The 20,097-nt window shown below is 39.7% G+C and overlaps 1 protein-coding gene across 6 annotated transcripts in view; it reads left to right on the plus strand.

Annotated features, from left to right (window-relative positions):
* Positions 1–20,097, plus strand: part of nrxn2b (neurexin 2b) — a 444,830-nt gene that overhangs the window by 349,861 nt on the left and 74,872 nt on the right. For all 6 annotated transcript variants that reach the window (XM_088405168.1, XM_088405575.1, XM_088405495.1 and 3 more), the window contains one exon: positions 14,288–14,469. In XM_088405168.1, coding sequence (XP_088261294.1) covers positions 14,288–14,469 — 182 coding nt within the window. The remainder of the gene's footprint in view (positions 1–14,287; positions 14,470–20,097) is intronic.

The raw sequence follows: 20,097 nt of genomic DNA on the forward strand, positions 1-20,097 counted from the left end.
GTCATCAATGGCCGCGAATGCGAGCGTGATTTTATTTTTACTGATATATATGTTTGCCGTTCAAAGTCTGCAGTCGCTGTTGCAGCTATGACAATTTCGCCGTTTCTGCACTCATTTCAAACAGTCGGCCAACAGAGATTTTCCATCTGAAATTGTGCAAACCTGTCAGTTTGGGCCATTAGCACTCTTTGACCTTTTGCGATTTGAGGAGCAAGCACATTAGATCGAAATCAACTCTTACCAATGAAAAAAACAATCGGCATAATTCGACTTTGGCACTTAAATGACGACACGTCAGTTTTGCAATGGGAGCAACAAACGCCGCCACGTTTTTATTTGCCGTTTTGCCATCTGCGGATTCTCATTTTCCGACCATTAAGGGCGGCGGAACCCTCTCTCAACACCTCTCACATAATGGTCGGTTATTTAATGGTCGTAGGGAAAAAGACGTGCCGAGAGGGACGGATCAGAGGTGAAAGGAGGTGAGAATCAGACGTGTTAAGTGGCCTTTGGCGAAAAAGTTTGTGGTCCGGATGAGGCGCCTGGCAATTTTCTCGCTCCGTCCCCGTGTTTGGGTTTTTGTCTCCTCACATCATTGCTTCCGTTTGATATGTTTTTTCAAAGAAGTGCACTGAGCAGAGTACAAAAAGTCATGTACTTGGATTCGGGCTTTTCCTTGCCCCTTTTGTATGATATCAGCACAGTGGCAGGCCACCCAAACCGGCATCCAGGAATCCCTTGGGGTCACTACAATGACTGAGGAGAGATTAAAGGAGTGGAAAAAAAGCGGAATTTTATTCATTGAGACATTTCCGATTGCTGAAGCGCTGAACCATTTCGTACTAGTAGCCTCCAACATGGCTACATTATGTTTGTTTACAACAGCTTTGGCCTGTTATTCACATCCAAAGAAGCTTTTATAGCGCCTTTTCCCAGGAATGTTTTTTTTCATGCCATTTTCGAGACTCAAAATATCTAAAAATATCATTTCAAGCCTTCCTGTGTGCTGTTAAGCAGTCAACTGCATAATAACCAGAAAAGCACAGAATGCATTGAAAGGAAGCTGGACCAAGTGTTTTTTTTTTTTTTTTTTACTTGTGGCTCATGTTTTTGTTGTTTATTATTTTTTTACTAGGCTAGCTTCACACTTCAGGGCTTAACGCTCAATTTATTTTTGAAATCTGATTTTTCGGTGAGGTTTTTTTAAGTTCCAAGGAAATGTGACCTGTGTGTGACTCGTGTTTGAAAACTTAACAGCCCAAAACGGTCGCGCTGGCGCATTGAGGACATTGTGACATCGCGGATAGACGGGCGGGTTTAAAGTGTTTACTGAAGTACCTTGCGATTTTGAAATGGCTGTCATAGCGGATCCAGAATATTTTCAATCTGTTAAATTAACCCTTGTGGCAAATTATTACAAATTATGAAAATTTTTAGATTTTTTTTTTTTTTTTTTTAATTATATCACTTGGGAGCTGAAATTTCCAGCAGATGATTAAAACATGTAAAATTTCAAAATGGAATGATTCTGGCGTTTTTGCGTGATTGCAGCTGGACGTGCAAGATTTATGGAGAAAAATAATCATCGTCCAAATTTTGGACCACATAACCATTATAATTACAATTTTTGAGATTCATTTCAATACGATTTATGACATCGATTGTCCTGCGATTTTTGCAACATTCTGTTGCCTGGTGTATTATGTCAACAAATAGAAAGTTCTTTTTTGACGTGTGCTACACCTCAAGACAACAGGTGGCGGTAGAGACCAGTTCATAACTATGTCTCAAGTATCATCATCATATCACAGGTTACAAAGAGAGACCATACCATTTTTCGATTTTTGTGGCTGTTAAAAGATTTAACCTACCTATGTATGGAGAGAACTGATGCCACAGAGCAATTTGAGTGATTGAAGGAAGAAAAAATCATAAATAACTTTAATTATTACACCTTTAAAAGCATTTACAAAATTAGGAAGGAAAAAAATGTGTAGAGTTTCCAAAGTGTATGCACAAGAGTTGAAGCAGTAAAGAGGGGAAGGGTGAGTGGCTGCGACCGACCGAGCACTCACTGCGCAAGAGTTTTGTTCAAGTTGTTATTTTCCCGACCTGCATTGGCCTTTTTGAGGGCAGAATTGTGTCACTTTTTGTTGGGTGCGAGTCTGAAGAAAGCGAACTTGGCGTTCCAGCTTAATTCGCATGTCAAAAATTCGGATCAGATTTAGCACAACATTCCCAAGTAGCCTGGGTCGCATTCGAAAAAAAAATCTAACGTGTCGTCCACACTGCCATTAAAAGTTCTGATCCAAGTTGGATAGGGGTTAAAAAAAATTGGAATTTAGTCACTTAGGGCTGCATTGGGAACCTAGCCTACTAGTGCATCAGTGCTGCAGAAATGGATCTGTTATGGTGGCGGTTCACTAGTACAACATTAATCCCAACTGGACAGATCTGACAGCGAACACACATCGCATACGCCACGTGATGTATTCAATTTGCACATCAACTGCAGACATGTCCGTCTTTCATCTCCCCACTTGATCCGCCTCCACTTTTTGATGTGGAAAACCACAGTCCGAGGGAATGACAACGAAGTTCTCGCTCTTCCCCTAGCAACCCCCCACCCCCCCTCCGCACTTTGCATTTTCTGTTCTCGAGCTCTATTCCCGCTCATCTGCGCTGTAAACTGTTTTTCTGCCAAATGCTGCGAGGCACAATCTGTTCATTTCATCAAAGCAGAACAGATTTAGTGTAAACTGCGTTGCTCTAACCTGCGGTCTCAGGGGTTTCATTTCTGACTTGCCGAAGATCAGCCTCGGACAAACTAATTGTACAAGGTTTTGGTTTATACGCTCTTAATTCGATCCGTTTGTCCAGAAGGTCCATTGCATCGTGAGGTTTGCTGTTGTAAATATCAATTTTTGCGAGGTTCAGAGCAGAGATTCTCAAATGGGTGAACCAGTTCCCTTCGGGATACATGAAGACGCCTCAGGGGGTACTTGAGATCTTAACAGGGGTCCCCGCAGGTATGTAATAAATTTCGTCAGTACATTTTACTCTAAAAGACTATATCCTCCTGAGACCCATCCGAGTCATTTGTCTCCACTGCAGTGGACATTTATTTTGATCTTTCCAGTGATGTCCTGTGTTTGGGTGGGATGCAGTAAACTTTGCAGAGACAAAATGGACACAAATGAAAAGTGTGGGTCTCAGAAGGTCGGTCTTTCATCGAGTAAAATTTAAAACCAACATCTAGACTTGTAAGAAAAGTCATTCAATTCCTTTATTTGTTTTGACAGGCACAGTATATTCTAGTTTTCAATTTAAGAGCAAGTTAATTGAAACATGAAGCACCATTTTGCTATGGTGATTAAAGTGGCTCCTTTTCCAAACATTTTATGCCTTTATTATAAATTTTATACCAATGCACTCAAATTATTTTAAACATGTACGTTCTATGCCACGCACTACCATCCATCCTTGTTTCTCCCTCACTTAAAAAAAGTAATATTTCAGTATATTACTGATTTAATTTGTTAGAGCACTGGTTCTCTAATGTGATTTGTGAAAACATTTCAGGAGTATATGAGATTTTATGTTGGTGTCCGCAGGTATCTGCAAATATAAATTAAATACATTTTAATGCTGTTTTCAAATTAAGAGCCAACCAATTGGAACATGAAGCAACTTATTCTACTTATTAAATTGCAGTATACTGAATCCTTTGCAAAACGTTAAATGCCTTTTTTTTATTGGGGTTTATACGGATGAGCGTGACGAGCAACAAACAAAACAGGTTATGGTACACGTAGGGACTACTTGGCAGAAAAAAAAATATTTCACAAGGGGGTACATCATTTAAAAAAAGGGTGAAAGCCATTGGTTTAGAGCACTTGTAAGATCGCCTGATGCGGGATCAAAAGACGTCATGAATAATCAAATCACGACGTCGCGCTGTTGAAATATTCATGCAAATATTGCCACTCACGTCCGTTTGATTGACATGCTATTAGAAGATTTAATTGGAAATGTGTGTACGTGTGTGCTTGTAATTGCATGTAATGTGCGGTATCAGAGCCTTCTCTTCGCCATTTATGCATTACCAGTAGCAGGTTAGCTCCCATACATTCCAGTGGCTTTCAACCCACGCATCTTCTGCATTTTGCATGCGTGTTGAAAGCTAATGCAAATGAGAGCATCGTATACACTTTTGGTGTGTTTGATATGGAACACTGCTTCTTTACCTTTTTTTTTTTTGTGCTGTAACTTTTTCAGCCTTCTGATTTAATCAACTTTGGAAATACATGCGTGGAGGTATCTCGAGGTAGATTTTATTCAGGAAGGAAAGACGATAGATGGCGTGAAATTATTTATTTTCTACTCGTGTGCTGATGAGTTGTGTTAATAACAATGTATATTTGTAAGGAACTTAAAAAAAAGACCATTTTCTGCAAAGGGCTCGCTTTAATGTAAGCTAGAAATAAGTCGTTTCATCCTCCAATCAATTTGCTCTTAATTTGAAAAGAAAACGTGACTGTTCCTGTCAGAGGTATAATGTATAAAGCAGGGGTGTCAAACTCAATTTAGCTCAGGGGCCACGAAGAGGAAAATCCGTTCTTAAAAACAATTTTTTTCACTTATCTAAAGACTTGTGCAATGCACGCAGGCCTCATCTCATTCCCAGTGGCGGTCAACGGTAAAAATATTGTTGTTAAAGATACATATAAACAATTAAAAATAAAGACAGTAAAATACCTTCCTTTTTGGTGCCCTATATATTCCACTAAAACATGTTTCCCTAAATTGCATGAAATGAATCTTAAAATACATAAGATGACCTAAAAATACAATAACATCAATTATGAATGAATAAATACAATAAAACTGGAAGTAAAATGCCTCAATGGAAATACGTGGCTTTTCAACTTGTTTTCGAGGAGTGCAGTGAAGCGCAAAGAAAAATATTAAAGTGGTGCTGTAGTGTCTCATATGGTGCAGATGGAAAATCCCCACCCGTTGTGAATCAATCTAAGATCTTCACTCAGCGGTAGCTCAACGAAGCTAGATGCTAATGCTAACGTGAATTTTACACATTGTGTCGCTGAAGCGGTCAGCAAGCTATTTGGCTTAAGTGTAGCAAATGTTCACTTCTGCTCATAAAGTGCAGTGTTAATCTGGGTATTACTTGTAAAAGCACGATTTTTTTTTGTTTATTTTTCATGGACAGCAGACTAACGTTTTTGATGTTCATTTTTTTTTTCATTCAAGCTCATCGCGGGCCGGATCCAGCCCACAGGCCACATGTTTGTTATAGCCACGTTAAATGAGGTTTTGTGAAACCTGCAGAATCCCTGTTAAGATTTTACAAGATTGTCTACCTTGACAACATTATCATTATTGTGGTTGGTGCTCACATTTTGGTCGGCTTATTTTTCTACTTGATGGACGTAAGAATAAAAACAGGTCTCAGCAGGACGCCACGCGGTTCTCCCGCCTCTCCAAACCCCCCTCAGCGTGTAAACTAAAACTTGAGCTTGAATGCAGGCGGATGAAAGACAATTAAATGGAAAAAAAATAAATAAATAAATGAGTATGTTGCTTGTTTGTATTCAGCATGGCAAAAATAAACGGCGTGTTGCATTTGCGTTGGAATTCATCAAAGTAGTGATTTTGACTTCGTCACGGCTATTACTGCTATCTATTAGTTTAATTTCCCTGTATCTGTAAAGGGAAATCATCACAGAAATATTAATCCAGCACCCTCCGGCACAGCAGGTAACATTGATTGGTCTGGTCGATGGCGCTGGAGCTAATTGAACTTGAGCAATAAATATCCTGAGCATTTTTGGCGGGCGGAGGCTGTTGGAGACGGGATGAATGTGAAATCTGCCGTCATTATTCTAGCAAAAGGCCAGCGTGGTTAGACTAAAGGTCAGACGGATCTATACTTGCTTTATTTGCAAGGCAATGCGGCAGATTCTCTTTGAATTTGGTCTTCTTCAGAAAAGTCGACATGGAATAAAGGAAAATTTCACTTTTGTTTTCCACCATTTTTCACCATGCAGAGGTCATATATTTACACATGTATACTGTATGGCTTAGGTTTTTTTCACGTTACGATGTGGAACACTTTTTGTGTCCTCTTTAAGGCATTTATCCCTCGTGAGGCGTTTTTAGGTAATTGCGCTTATTTTCTGTTGGCGTCAAACTGCCTCCGCTGCAACGGTCACTACAATGCTGGTCTGCTATTGGTCAGCGTCTCGACTACCTAAGATACTGGTCTGCTATTGGTCAGCGTGATGGGGTCACGAAGATGCTGGTCTGCAATTGGTCGGCGCACGGGGTCACAAAGATGGCTGCCTAAAGACTTGATCTTGTGTGAGAGTGCTTTGAATATCGTATTTTTTATGCATTTGAGCGCTTAATTCAAACTTGAATTGGGTATCCATGAGTCCCAAGATTGTTAGTGATGTTAGAGAAGAAGATGATTTAGATGGAAACGAAGCTGGAGATAATCGAGAAATCCGAAGCTAGCCTAGCCTAGGCTAACCTTACTAGGCATTAGGGCCTTAACATTCGTCACTCAAATGTAAATAAATCCTTTATACTTCTTTTATTTATGATGTTATTTAAACATACGAATGTATATTATATATAAGTAGCACATACTATACTATTTTGATACCAATTTTTTATATGTATATACAGTTTTAATGTTATTACCTTGTGGTTTTACACGCATTAGCTAATTAACATAGGTTTGGATTGCCCGCCATACGGCGAATTCGCGTTATGATCCCAACCGCGGGACGGATTAATCTTGTAAAGCGGGAGCCTACTATATATAGATACACACGCAAGCGCAGCTCAAGGAGAGCGGTGAGGACGAGATCTTTGGTCAGCTGTCACCTTTTGGAATAAATTGGAATTCCAAGTGTAAACTCTGCTTGTTATCATGTTTGGACAGCTACAGGCTCCACTCTAGTTTGACATATGAGGGCTTTTACACCGAGGGCAACTCCGGCCCTTCGTCTTCCATGTTCCCCTTCTACAGCCAAGGGATGGAAATGGGAAGGGACAACAGTACAGTTACTCTACAAAGATCTAATCAGTCATAAGTGCCACAAAATGAGAGCCTCAGCTAAATTCGAGCCATTTCCATTCTTAATATAAACTCACAGTTGATTGCTGAAATTTCTACTCTTATTAATTGGCAGAGTCACATATAACGTTTCGTTTGGCAACCATCCAGACTGCAGCGATATCCTGCTAAGAAATGATCTAGCTGCGGCACCACAGGGAATTTCTTTGTTAAAATAGAGATCTTTATCCCTTCTCCTTTGTCTCCGCCTCCTCCTCCAAGCATAAGGTGGATATTGTCAGACGCCGAGCAGCAGGTGTTTTGCCGGGAGAGAACAGTGACACACGGATGCCCCCCGTCAGACGCTACTCATTGGGGACGCTGCGCTTCATTAGGAAGCCAACGCGCACACATATGATCGGAACATAGCGGGGGGCAAAAATCATCGGAAAAAAGCAGGTGGTTGGACGCAGGGAGGCGATGGGATTCCAATTCCCGTTTCCCTTGTAGGAAAAGTGGCGATGCTGAAGATGAAGTAGCGCACACACGCGAAGAAAACAGTGACAAGCACGGGACATATGGCAGATGTCACGCATGCAGGGTGTTAATTGACAAATTTGACTTCCCTGTCGGTGCTCGCACACGTGCAAGAGACAGTTGCACAAGACCTGCTTTCGCCCCAATGACTCATTCCTATGAATAACTACGAAAAACTGCTTCATCGAATTACATACGTTTCGTGGGTTCAAAACCAAACAAATTTAGAACTAGCTTCATGCTAACATACATATAATTAAAACCACAGGCGAATGATTAGCATCGCTAGTCGTCATGTGTTGATTAAAGACGACTATTTTTTGATCACCATAATCACAATTGTTGATTAATCACAAATAGGCTTTTTGAAGTTTAATTAGCACCTGTTGTATGTTAATTGCTCACAACTTGCATTGTTGCTAGCGGCTGCCTCAGAAATATGAAATTGAACTTTTCTTCACAATAATGTGTTCTATGTACCGTACGAGACTAAACACAACATTCTGAATAACATTGCTTTCGTGGAATGTGAGCAATAAATCTGTTTTTATACATCGCATTCATAAAGTTACTCACAATTCAGGAACAACCAATCACGCCGCACCTGTTCTCTTACTTAGGTCATGTGGAACGCAGAAGCTGAGCTGCGATTGGTCTTTATCTGGGAAAATATGACGTTATTTTCAGTCGATGGCATTTAGCAAAATGGCCTTTCTATATTCGTGACGACATTGCCTGATATCTTAGATGACAAAAGAAAATAACAATTAATAGGAAAGGAGGAAAACAAGGGTCATAATATAAGCCTGGAAAAAAAACTTGCACATGCCACATAGACATAGTCTATAAGTAATATCTGTGATTGTTTCACTTAAGAAGCCCTTAGAGGCTAAATTGTGATTTACCTTACCCTACCAGGTCTCGTTACGTGTGCAGAATGTAGGGACCAAGGTGTTGCTTTGAACACAAATCGAGGCGCAACACATGCAGGCAGACAATTTGCCACTTCTCACAGCCTTAGATTCTTTATCTTGCACAATGAATTCAATGGAAACTTTCCATCATCATGCACAAACAAATATAATTAAGAAATTGAAACAAGATAATATAAAGTACAGTGGACCCCCGGTTTATGACGTCCCTGCCTTACGTTTTTTGCATCTTACCACATGGACCACGACATATTTCTGTCCCCTCTTTACGCCATTTCATTCGACTTACGACACATCCAACATGGCGCTCAGAGTGCATGCATCACTGCTAATGTCACTACAATGCTGGTCTGCTATCGGTCGGCGTCATGACTCAAAATGACGGCATTTTAAAGCTTTGTTCTCGTGTGAATGCTTAAAAAAAATCTGACTTATTGTCCATTTTACTGCTTAATTTGTTAGCCATGGGTCCCAAGATTGCTTGTAAGAAGATGATTTATATGGAAACCAATCTGGAGATAATCATGGATAATGAAGAAGGTTAAGCTAGCCTAGGCTAGGCTACGCTACCCTCACTGGGGCCATAACATGCTCGTCACGTCACATTTATGATGTTATTTCGTTCTATAAATGTATATTTTATATACGTGACACTTACTATACCAATTTGATACCAATTTTAAATATGTATATACAATATTAATGTTTTTACTGGGGCTTTACACGTATTAGCTATTTAACATAGATTTGGATTGCCCGCCATACGACGAATTCGCGTTCGGATCCCAACCGCGAAACGGATTCATGTCATGAACCGGGGGCCCACTGTATTTGTTTTTGAACATGTCTTCTCTAATGTGAACATTTTGGTTTATCGGCCTTGTTTTTGGACCCAATTGCGTTCTTTTTCTCTTCTGTCTACAATCTTTGCCGTGTCGTTCTTTTTCTTTTTTCCTCCTTGCTCTCCCCCCCTGCCGTTTGCTCCCGCGCCGTCACGTTACCACTCGCTGGCTGTTTTCGCACCTTGTTGCCTTTCATCATCCTCTCCTGCATGACTGACCTCCACCGGCACACCTCCTCCTCCCCCTTGCTTCCAAGCCCCCGCTGTCATGCTGCGATAATTAGTCAGCACTGAAATAATACAGCCGCCAGAGAATAACAAGAGGCGAGCAAAGAGCCTGGATGAAGGAGGACGACGAGGAAGAAGAAGAGGAGCATTCCGGAGAGACGAGAGGATGTGTCAGCGTGTTGCAAATTGTTATCAGGCGAATGTTGGATCATGAAAGTGTCAGGTCGTCGTGTATGTTGCTGTGTCCGTTGTTTGATGGCCTACTTGCCCTGCGGCTAGCGCAGGCGGCTCCTTCTTTGTGCTCTGATTGCGGCCCACCTCGGAGATAACAAGGGTATGTTGTGCTTCGATCGAGGAGCTAACTTTCCTCGCATCCGCGATAACTCCGACGGCACATATTTGAGCACAGGACTCCACAGAGACGCAACGATTCTTGTTTGCATGAAATGGTCAACTTTCTTCAGATTCTGGAATTAAAATGCGTTGTGTAGAATATTCGGGTCAGTTTTATGCAATGCTTCTCAATTCTTTTTTGCAACCCCCCCCAAGGAAAGAGAAAACCTTCGCACCCTTCACAAATCTCTGCTGTGACTATAAATGAGCTCATTATCTATGACAACTATATGATATCTAAAATTGTGTATATTTTAATATTAGCAGAAGAAAAAATAAGTTTATACATGTTTATACAGGTTACAGCTTATTCCAAATCTGAAAAATAGCATAAAGTGAATCAAAGTGCCTGAAACAAGAAATGTCAATCGTTATTCAAACTGGAAAGATTTTTAGCAAATTGAACCATAAATGATAATAAATGTAAATCGATCTGGAACAGTAACACCAATATCGTAAAAAGAGTATTGGTCATTTTTCACGAGCGCACGTAATTGTTTTAATGTGCCCGTGGGAGCTTTGAGGGCATTACAGTAAATTCAGCAATACTCACCCCCCCATGTAATATCATTTATTTTAACTAGACCTATGATTATAATTTTAAACATACTGTTGGTTGTTAGGAAAACATCTCTTCTTAACATTAACGAGAAGAAAAACATTACCCAGACATTGACAAGAAGAAAAAAGCAGTATAAATCAACTTTCAAAAACTGCTAAATATATTTGACAGTGTTTGTACGGGTTACAGCTTAGTCTAAACAGGAAAAAAATAACCAAGAGAATCAAAGTGCCTGAAACATGTGCCGGAAAATTTTCATCAACGTATTTTGTTGCGATTAAATTTCACATTACAAAAACTTTTTTTCCCCCCTTTGCGGTCATTTGCTCCCCCCTGGCATCAACTCACGCCCCACTTTTTGAGAAGCACCGCATTAATCAGACTTTGACAATGAGAGCGCCACAGCACCACCTGGTGCTGTAGATGTGCAATTACACTAAACGGCACTACAGCAAAGCTCATTTTCCTACTCACTATTTGAGGACTGGTTTTATGTCGTGTCCTCATTGGTGTGTATAAATGAGCATCGTTGGCCAATATGAGATTCTGACTATCATAACAGTGAGCAATCACGCTACGCCAGTGTTAAAATTACAGTGCTAACATTATTAGTATGCATTACTGTGCATAAACAGCAAATCCGTTAAAAAATCGTTTTATGTGAAATGCCTTTTTTTTTTTTTTTTTTTTTACAACTTATGCTATTTTCTAAAGATATTAAAAATGGATCTCAAAATTATTTCCTTAGCAGGATAACACACAAAAACTTTGTGAAACTTGTGGTTGATTACACATGACCCCGGGTCAAATTCCCCCAGGGTTTTATTACTATCACAGTGGAACAAACATAGCACATTGTGAATGAGTTTCCAAACAAAAAACATTGGGATAGTTATAAATGCCTTCAGGTCATATTGATCCACACTTGCAGAGGTAGCACAAAAAAAAACATAAGTCTCTGAGAGGCAAACGCCATATTTCTCCAATTTTGTGGTCGTAAGGATAGTATTTTTCCGACTTGAACATAGTTTATCCAGATTTGACGTGGACTCAGACCTTCGTGGCACAAATTTGACTTGGACTCAGACGTTTGTGGCTCTAATTTGACTTGGACTCCGACATTTGTGACTCAAATAGACTTGGACTCAGACCTTTGCAATTTAAGCTTGAGTTGAACTCAGACCTTTGTGACTCAAACTTGACTTGGATTCGAACCTTTGTGTCTCAAGCTTGAGTTGGACTTGGACCTTTGTGACTCAAACTTGACTTGGACTCAAACCTTTGTGTCTCAAGCTTGAGTTGGACTCGGACCTTTGTGACTCTAACTTGACTTGGACTCAGACCTTTGGAGCTCTAACTTGACTTTGATTCAGACCTTTGCGACTCATGCTTGAGTTGGACATGTGTGACTTCTTGGACTGTGACCTTTGCGACTCAAACTTGAGTTGAACTTGGACGTGTGTCACAAACTTGACTTGGACTCAAACCTTTGTGACTCATGCTTGAGTTGGACTCGTACGTGTGTGACTAATTTGACTTGGACTCTGACCTTTGTGACTCAAGCTTGAGTTGGACTTGAACCTTTGTGTCTCAAGTTTGATATGGACTGCGACCTTTATGACTAACTTGACTTGATTTCAGACTTTTGTGACATGCTTGAGTTGGACTCGTACGTGTGTGACTAACTTGACTTGGACTCGACCTTTGTGACTCAAGCTTGAGTTGGACTCGAATCCGTGTGACTCTAACTTGACTTGGACTCGGACCTTTGTGACTCAAGCTTGAGTTGGACTCAGACCTTTGTGACTCTAATTTGACTTGGATTCGGACCTTTGTGACTGATGCCTGAGTTGGACTCGTACATGTGTGACTAACTTAACTTGGACTCTGAGCTTTGTGACCTAAACTTGTCTCAGACTTGATAAAAATGGACTTATCTACAGACTCATACGCTCCTCAGAGGGGTCAAGACTCAAATCAGTCAGATTCCAGGAAAGCATTTCAAAGCAAGTCTCGCCAGAACAGGGGTAGGCAACTCCGATCCTAGAGTTCCACATATCCGCCTGCTTTTGATGTCTCTCTTCTACGATCACTCCCGATTCAAATATCAGCTCATTAGCAAGCTCTACAGAAGCCTGATAACGATCCTAACCGTTTGAATCAGGATTTTCATTGAAAGAAGACATGGAATATATTCACGGCTCACTCGGACCGGTTGCCTACCCCTGAGCCAGAACAACGGGAACTGGAGTTATCTGAAAGCCCGCATGCATTTCTAATGAGAGAAAAAATATTTGATTTTGATCAAATGCATCGGAAGTGTGCACATTCATTTACATTTAGCAAAGACTTTCTGTGACTTCGACTAACAACGTGGGCTAAATTTAGCTCCTACCCTACATACAAAGCTCATCTCTCAGTCAAGATACATCACTTCAAAATACATTCTTGACACGTTCATATTTAGACAGGGCTTTGCCGCCATCGTTTGCGCTTTAGGGCATTTCAGAAAGAGCAAAAAAAAACATGTATTAGTGATGTGAATAGTGAACAGTGAATATGCAGGCGATTGCGGTACAACTTCCTATCTGCAAACAAATTCTATCACAGGTTACTCTTTGAATCGTTAATCTAAAATTTGAGGCTCAAGTTGAAGTGAAGCTCCGTTCAAGCAGGGGTGAGCAGACACACTTTGTGTTGTTGACGACGCTGCCGGTGAAACCGGCGCCTCTTAACGTCAACCGCGCACCCTTTTTTGGATCTTGCCGTGAAAGGAGCTCCGCCTCAGCATTCCGAATCCTGAGCCTTAAAGAGCTTGGTACACAGATTTCAAACAGATCTAAAGCAGGGCCATTGCCGCAGTTTTTGTTGCTTTGACAGGAAGTAGAGTCATGGCACAGCCATGAACTTTGAGTTTGTATAGATTTAGCTGTCATGAATGCAAGTCCTCAAGACACATGGCCCAAAACCGAGTTTGATGGTCTTCCTCAGATAAGGTGTGTATTTACTCGCGCATGGATAATCCGATATTCCTTGGAAGCATAGGGCAGAGATCTCACTCTTCTTGGATGGGGCCTTTTGGGGCTTTCCTTTTTGTAATTTTTGTTGTCCAAAATCTGTTCGGTGATGTTTGAGTCCTCCCTAAGTGTTTACCCAATCCAGTGTTTGGATCTGGATCTGGATCTTGCCTGAGAGACCCTGAGTCATCTTTCACGTTTCAAAGCCGTAAAGCAGAACACTTTTGGTCTGACTACGGTTCCTGGTCACTTTCAGTTGTTCTTTTTATGTTTAGTAATAAGGAAGAGACGGCGGAAAACCTTGTTTCATTATCTTAAAAGGTAGGAAATAGTCATCTCAGAGTTTCTGAAGCACTTCCTTATCTAGGCTCTCAAAGGCTTTTAAGAAGTCTGTTTACCGGCAATCTATCCATCCATCCATTTTCTTAGCTGCTGTCTGTGGGCATAATTATATTTGAGTCTTTTGATTGACTATTGAGTGTCCAGGAACACGCTGAAACAAGTTCCACATCACAGATTTTCCATTAGAGGTCAGCATGTCTTTTTTTTTTTCTCTCGAGGGATTTGATGTTTTGCTGAACTTTGCGTGTCGTCGTATTGCAGTCCTTCTCAAATACTTATACAACTATGATAATGTCATTTAATAATATAATATCTAATATATGTTCAATCTTTCTGCTCTTTGTGTTACAGCTGGGACAACATACATCTTTGGCAGAGGTGGAGCCCTCATCACGTACACGTGGCCGCCCAACGACCGGCCGAGCACACGGGCAGACCGGCTGGCGGTGGGTTTCAGCACGCAGTTGAAGGAGGCCATCTTGGTCAGGGTGGAGAGCGCCAAGGGACTGGGCGACTATCTGGAGCTGCATGTAGTAAGTGCAAGGCTTTATGTTGTTGATCAATTATTGATTTTGCGGGAAATTGCACTCGTGCTGGGTGAGGCGGGTTGGGGGTTGCTTTTGGGTCTGCTTAACCCTCTGGGCACAAGATTTAAATTTCAATAAAATTTTCAGTTTTTTATCAATATTTTAAACGGGCAAAGCTTGGATATGGTTAGTACGGTGAGCCATGAGGCAGCTCAATGGTAGAGCGGATGTCTCGCAACTGAGAGGTTGCGGTTTCAATTCCCGGTCTTTGTGACCATGTTGAAGTGTCCCTGAGCAATACGCTGAAGGCTCAGTTGCTCCTGATGCTGTGCCGTCAGGAAGTAAATGAGTAAACAGTGTAAAGAACTCTGAAAGCTTATGTAGGAAAGTGCATTATTCAGCTAATGTTGTTTGGTGGTATATTCACGGCTTATGTTTCTTTCACGTTACAAAGTGGATTAGTAAGTGTTTTTATCCCCTCTTTATGGCATTTTTACCACTTTACGGCATCAAGAACTGTCATGACCTGTCACTTGATTCCTAATATATACAGTGCTAGCTGTCAAATGAGACCCATTTTGAAAAATCCGAAAGGCAAAAAAATGAAATAAATTCCGTTTGAAATGACTGAAATTGACGTTTTGACTGCGAATTGATGAAAATGTGCTTTAAAGTAAATAATATGCTTGATTCTAAGTCTGCTTCATTTTTTTTCATTGGTTTGCACTCAGCAAGTAAGTTATCTGTGATGTCCCGTGTTCCATTTGTTTTAATCATAATTTATTTGATATAATTTAGTTTATTATTATTTGTATCAAACCTTGAAGTATATATTCTGCTTGTTTTAAAGAAAAGGGCAATAAATTGACACGTTTGACCAAAAATGAGCAAAATAATTGTGATTATTAGTTTGCATAAAATCCTGCAGCCCTACCTTGACGTACCCCAGGGGTAAACGCACCGCCATTTGAGAGCCAAAGAACAAATAATCCACGAGGTACCAATACCTATTGTTCTAGTAAAATTTATGTTGACAATCAACGGCCAGCTTGCCTTTTGAGTCTTGTACTGACTGCGTGGGAGCGCATAACCTTTTTGTTTCTTCCAAAGTACATTTAATACTTTGCAGATAGATTTAGTGGGTAGAAATCGCTATAGCTGGTGAGGGTTACCATTAGTGGCATTTATGTATTCCCGATGCGCAATCCTGGCAAGAGTCCAGGCTTATTAACACCTCGTTCCATGGCCAGCAATTAGTCTCGTTCAGCTGTCTTTATTGCTTTCATATGTTACGCTTAAAGGTCATTTAAAAAGCAGCGCTAATGACAACTTTAAATGACAATTAAAGGGAGAGACGGCAGACACATTAAATGCGCCGTCACCGCTTCTGATTGTCTCTTTGACCCCCGCTGGAGCATCAAGGCCAATTTGAATGCCGGGTAATAAATGATACTCACTACGGAATATATGAGGGAAAGTCAAATGAGTTGATGCTCGTGTTTGGAACACAACTTTTTCTTCTGATGGGTGTGAAAAAGACTCGTCAAGTAAAGGTGAGATGCCGTTTTTATCCTCCCGTTTTCTCCGTCAAACGTCAGTCGCACATTTATCTCCTCGTTCCCTCCTGCCGCTCAGTCTTTCACACGCACGCACGCACGGATGCCTCAGATGCAGCGGCCCGCCTCTTCTGCTCCCAGCGCAATTACGTTTCATTTGCCGCCGTTCCTCCTGAGCCATTCACCTAAATGACTCTCCTCAGCCGGCGCCCGGTGTTTAGGTCCACTTAATTATTCTGCACTTCTCTTTTAAAAGAACCAGTCACTTGCAGGGAGAACACCCTAACCTCTAGCGCAGTGCTTCTCAACCTTTTTTCAATGATGAAATATGCTTTCAGCCAAGTAACCCTTAATCAGAATTTATGGGTTAAAAAAAAAAAAAAGCTTGAAACATGCCATCAGTGTCTGATTTATTAAACTTTAGAACCCCTCAAATGTAATTTGTATTAGCCCACAAAAAAATAATCAAGATAAAGTGTCCTTTTTTGCATCATAATAAATAATAATCATAATAAATATTTGTCCACACAGAATAATCAATAGAGTCTCAGACCTGTACTCAAAAAGAAATAATTATAAAGAAATATTTTTTCACCAAAGAATATTAAATTTAAAGCATCATCTTTTGGGATTACAGTATAGATCTGTTCACACACGCACAAAAACAAAACATGAACTAAACTATTAATTCGTATTTGTCCCCAAAAAATAATCAATACAAAGTATCAAACCTCTTCTAAAAAATAACTAATTTTAAAGAGATATTTGTCCACGGAAAAATATTGAACTTTAGGGATCAAAATGAGTTGTGTTCTCATAAATAAATCATTAGCTTGACAGGTAACGAGAGGTGGCACATGAAAATTTGGGGCGAACCATTCCAGTATGGGGGAGAATCAGGCTATTTACAATAATGAAATTGCCTAACCTACTGAACATAAAACCTGTTTCATAAACTTAGATTTTCCTGAGACATTAAATTAAAAAAATATTTTGAAGGGATTTTTGCAAGTTTGGGCTGGTCTTTTGATGGTTTTGGCGAACACGAGAGTGAGAGCCAAGCCCTCCCTTTGCCGGCAAAGAAAATTCAATCTCAGTTGGTCTGAGTTATGATTTTGCTGCTTAGCAGCTGGGCTTGTCTTAGTCTTCTTTCATAGATTTCTCTTACACCGATGCAATTCTTACTGAAGAATGGAAGTCAGTCTTTCGACAGTTTTGGCAAACATGAGAGTGAGAGCCAAGCCCTCCCTTTGCCGGCAAAGAAAATTCAATCTCAGTTGGTCTGAGTTATGATTTTGCTGCTTAGCAGCTGGGCTTGTCTTAGTCTTCTTTCATAGATTTCTCTGACACCTTCACAATTCTTACTGAAGAATGGAAGTCACTCTTTCGACTGTTTTGGCGAACATGAGAGTGAGAGCCAAGCACTCTCTTTGCCGGCAAAGAAAATTCAATCTCGGTTGGTCTGAGTTACTATTTTGCTGCTTCGCAGTTGGACTTGTCTTAGTCTTCTTTCATAGATTTCTCTGACACCTTCACAATTCTTACTGAAGAATGGAAATCAATCTTTCATATGGCGGCACCCATATTTACATAGACATAGCACACTATTCCGTCGGCCTTGAAAAGTGACTGAAAATGCTAAAAATATCGGCCTTCTAGAGGTTTCCCTCCCAATAATGCTTGGCACTGAACGAGTTAAAAATCACTTTTTTCTGTTTCAAAAAAAACATAAACGGTCTAATGTGTGCAGACATTAGCAATATCTGTCCTCCATGACAATCGCACCATGTTTTTGTGGTTCACTAAAGAATAAAACAAAATAGTATACCGCTTGCAGAATGGTGTACTTGCAGCCATGCAAAAAAATAAAATAATCCAAACGCTCGCCTTAACAAGTTATTTCCTCCTATTTGGGCAATACGCTTCCTCGAAAATCACGCCATTTTTTTACGCTTCCATATAGAGCAATAGGTGAGAGTACATCGTACGACGAACCTAATAATCCGATTTAGGCTTTATGCCTCACCGATTGTTGAGTATTGAAGAGTTGCATCAGAAACATGAGGCAGCCCATCAGGAGGAACGTCCTGGCATCCGTGAGAAAACGTGGGCCGAAACATACTGCGCCATCGAGCCTCCGGGCCTCTGCAAACGAGGTTGCCATGGCTGCCGGGAACATACTGTAGCGTAAACATATTACGAGGCCGCTCGTTGAGGTCCGACGACGAGTCGCATAAGTGCTTCTTGTCTGTCGGTGACGCCTATGGACTGTAATCCACTTGTAGTCGCGAGAGACTGTGCTACCTCAAACGCGGGTGCTTTCCCGCCGTGATGGAAAAATGAGCACGGGTGTGCACAACTGATAGTAGCGTGCCACAGCAATAGAATTTCTCTTATCTCCTTCCCATTATGTGCCCTTCTTCTTTTACCGTTTTTCTCTTTCCTGCCAATCTGGCTTTCCTTTGTCATCCATATACCTGACACGGAGATACTCGCCGTTTTCGTCGCGCTTATGTAAGCTCATCCTAAACTGCGGTTTATTAAACCAACTGACTGTATTTATTTTTGTGTCATAGCTGTGCTTTTAAAGGTCATTTGTACAGTTTTTTTTTAGTGTTGTGATGTTGCTGATTGTCCATACAAGAAAAGGTTAGAAAGCTAAAAGTAATGAAAAATAAAATTCAGACTTTTCAGAAAAAAACACAAACGAGAAAACATTTCAAACTGTGCTTTGAGGAGTGTTGTTTACTTTTCTTTATCGAACAATAGTTTCCATATTTTCAGACGGTAAGCCCGAGCTTTTTTCTCGTGATTTGAGCCCTGTGGCTTATAGTGCAGCGCGACTTATCTGCAGGTTTGTTTTTCGTTTGTTTGTTTGTTTTTTTGCTTTCAACAAGGAGACAATCCAGCAGGAAAGCATGTGTGTTCAAGGTGTGTTTACGATAAAAATAGAACTGAAAAAATATGACTCAATGGCTGTGCTCAAAAAGGGTTTTAAAAGTATAGTATTAAATTATGAATACATTGAATAAGCTCCTGTCTAAAAGTTTATGATGTGTAAATCTGATATATACTTACATGAATGTGTATGATTGTATATATAAATGAATTATGTACAATGTGTTGATATATTCAGTAAAGTAATTAATCAAGTAAACAAAGGGAGATGTAAAAAGATGCTATTGCAGTATTTATTATGAAGTTGAACTGCTATTTAACAACCATTTTCTATGAATATGATGATGCTAAAAAACAAAAAAATAAAAGGGACCTGTATGTTCCTTGTCACCAAGGATATATATATATATATATATATATATATATATATATATATATATATATATATATATATATATATATATATATATATATATATATATAAAAAAAGCCATGTCTTTTTTCTTAGGATTTGAGCCCTGGGGTTATAGTCCGGTGTGGCATATCTGCTTTTTTTTTTTTTTTTTTTTTTTTTGTAGCCACCAGGAGACAATCCACAGATTGTATACAGATAGATATACAGATATAGATAGATACAAATATAGATATAGATAGATAGATAGATAGATAGATAGATAGATAGATAGATAGATAGATAGATAGATACAAATATAGATATAGATATATAGATATATAGATAGATAGATAGATAGATAGATAGATAGATAGATAGATAGATAGATAGATAGATAGATAGATCCAAATCTAAATATAGATAGATAGATAGATAGATAGATAGATAGATAGATAGATAGATAGATAGATAGATAGATAGATAGATAGATAGATAGATAGATAGATAGATAGATAGATAGATAGATACAAATATAGATATAGATATATAGATATATAGATAGATATATAAATAGATATATAGATAGATACATAGATATAAAAATATCTGACACGAAGGTATTTTTCATTTTATTTCAATTAAAAAATATACAGTTGATCCAAAAATAACTTGACAACTTTAGAAAAACTCCCTCTCTCTGATTTAGACAATGTTTGGGATGATTTTTTTTTTTTTTTGAATTGTCTAAAAAGGCCATACGGAATGACTCATCCCGAGGACAGCAAG

Source organism: Hippichthys cyanospilos, chromosome 1 (assembly GCF_059441005.1).
Source record: "Hippichthys cyanospilos isolate Australia breed blue-spotted pipefish chromosome 1, RoL_Hcya_1.0, whole genome shotgun sequence".
Taxonomy (NCBI): Eukaryota; Metazoa; Chordata; class Actinopteri; order Syngnathiformes; family Syngnathidae; genus Hippichthys; species Hippichthys cyanospilos.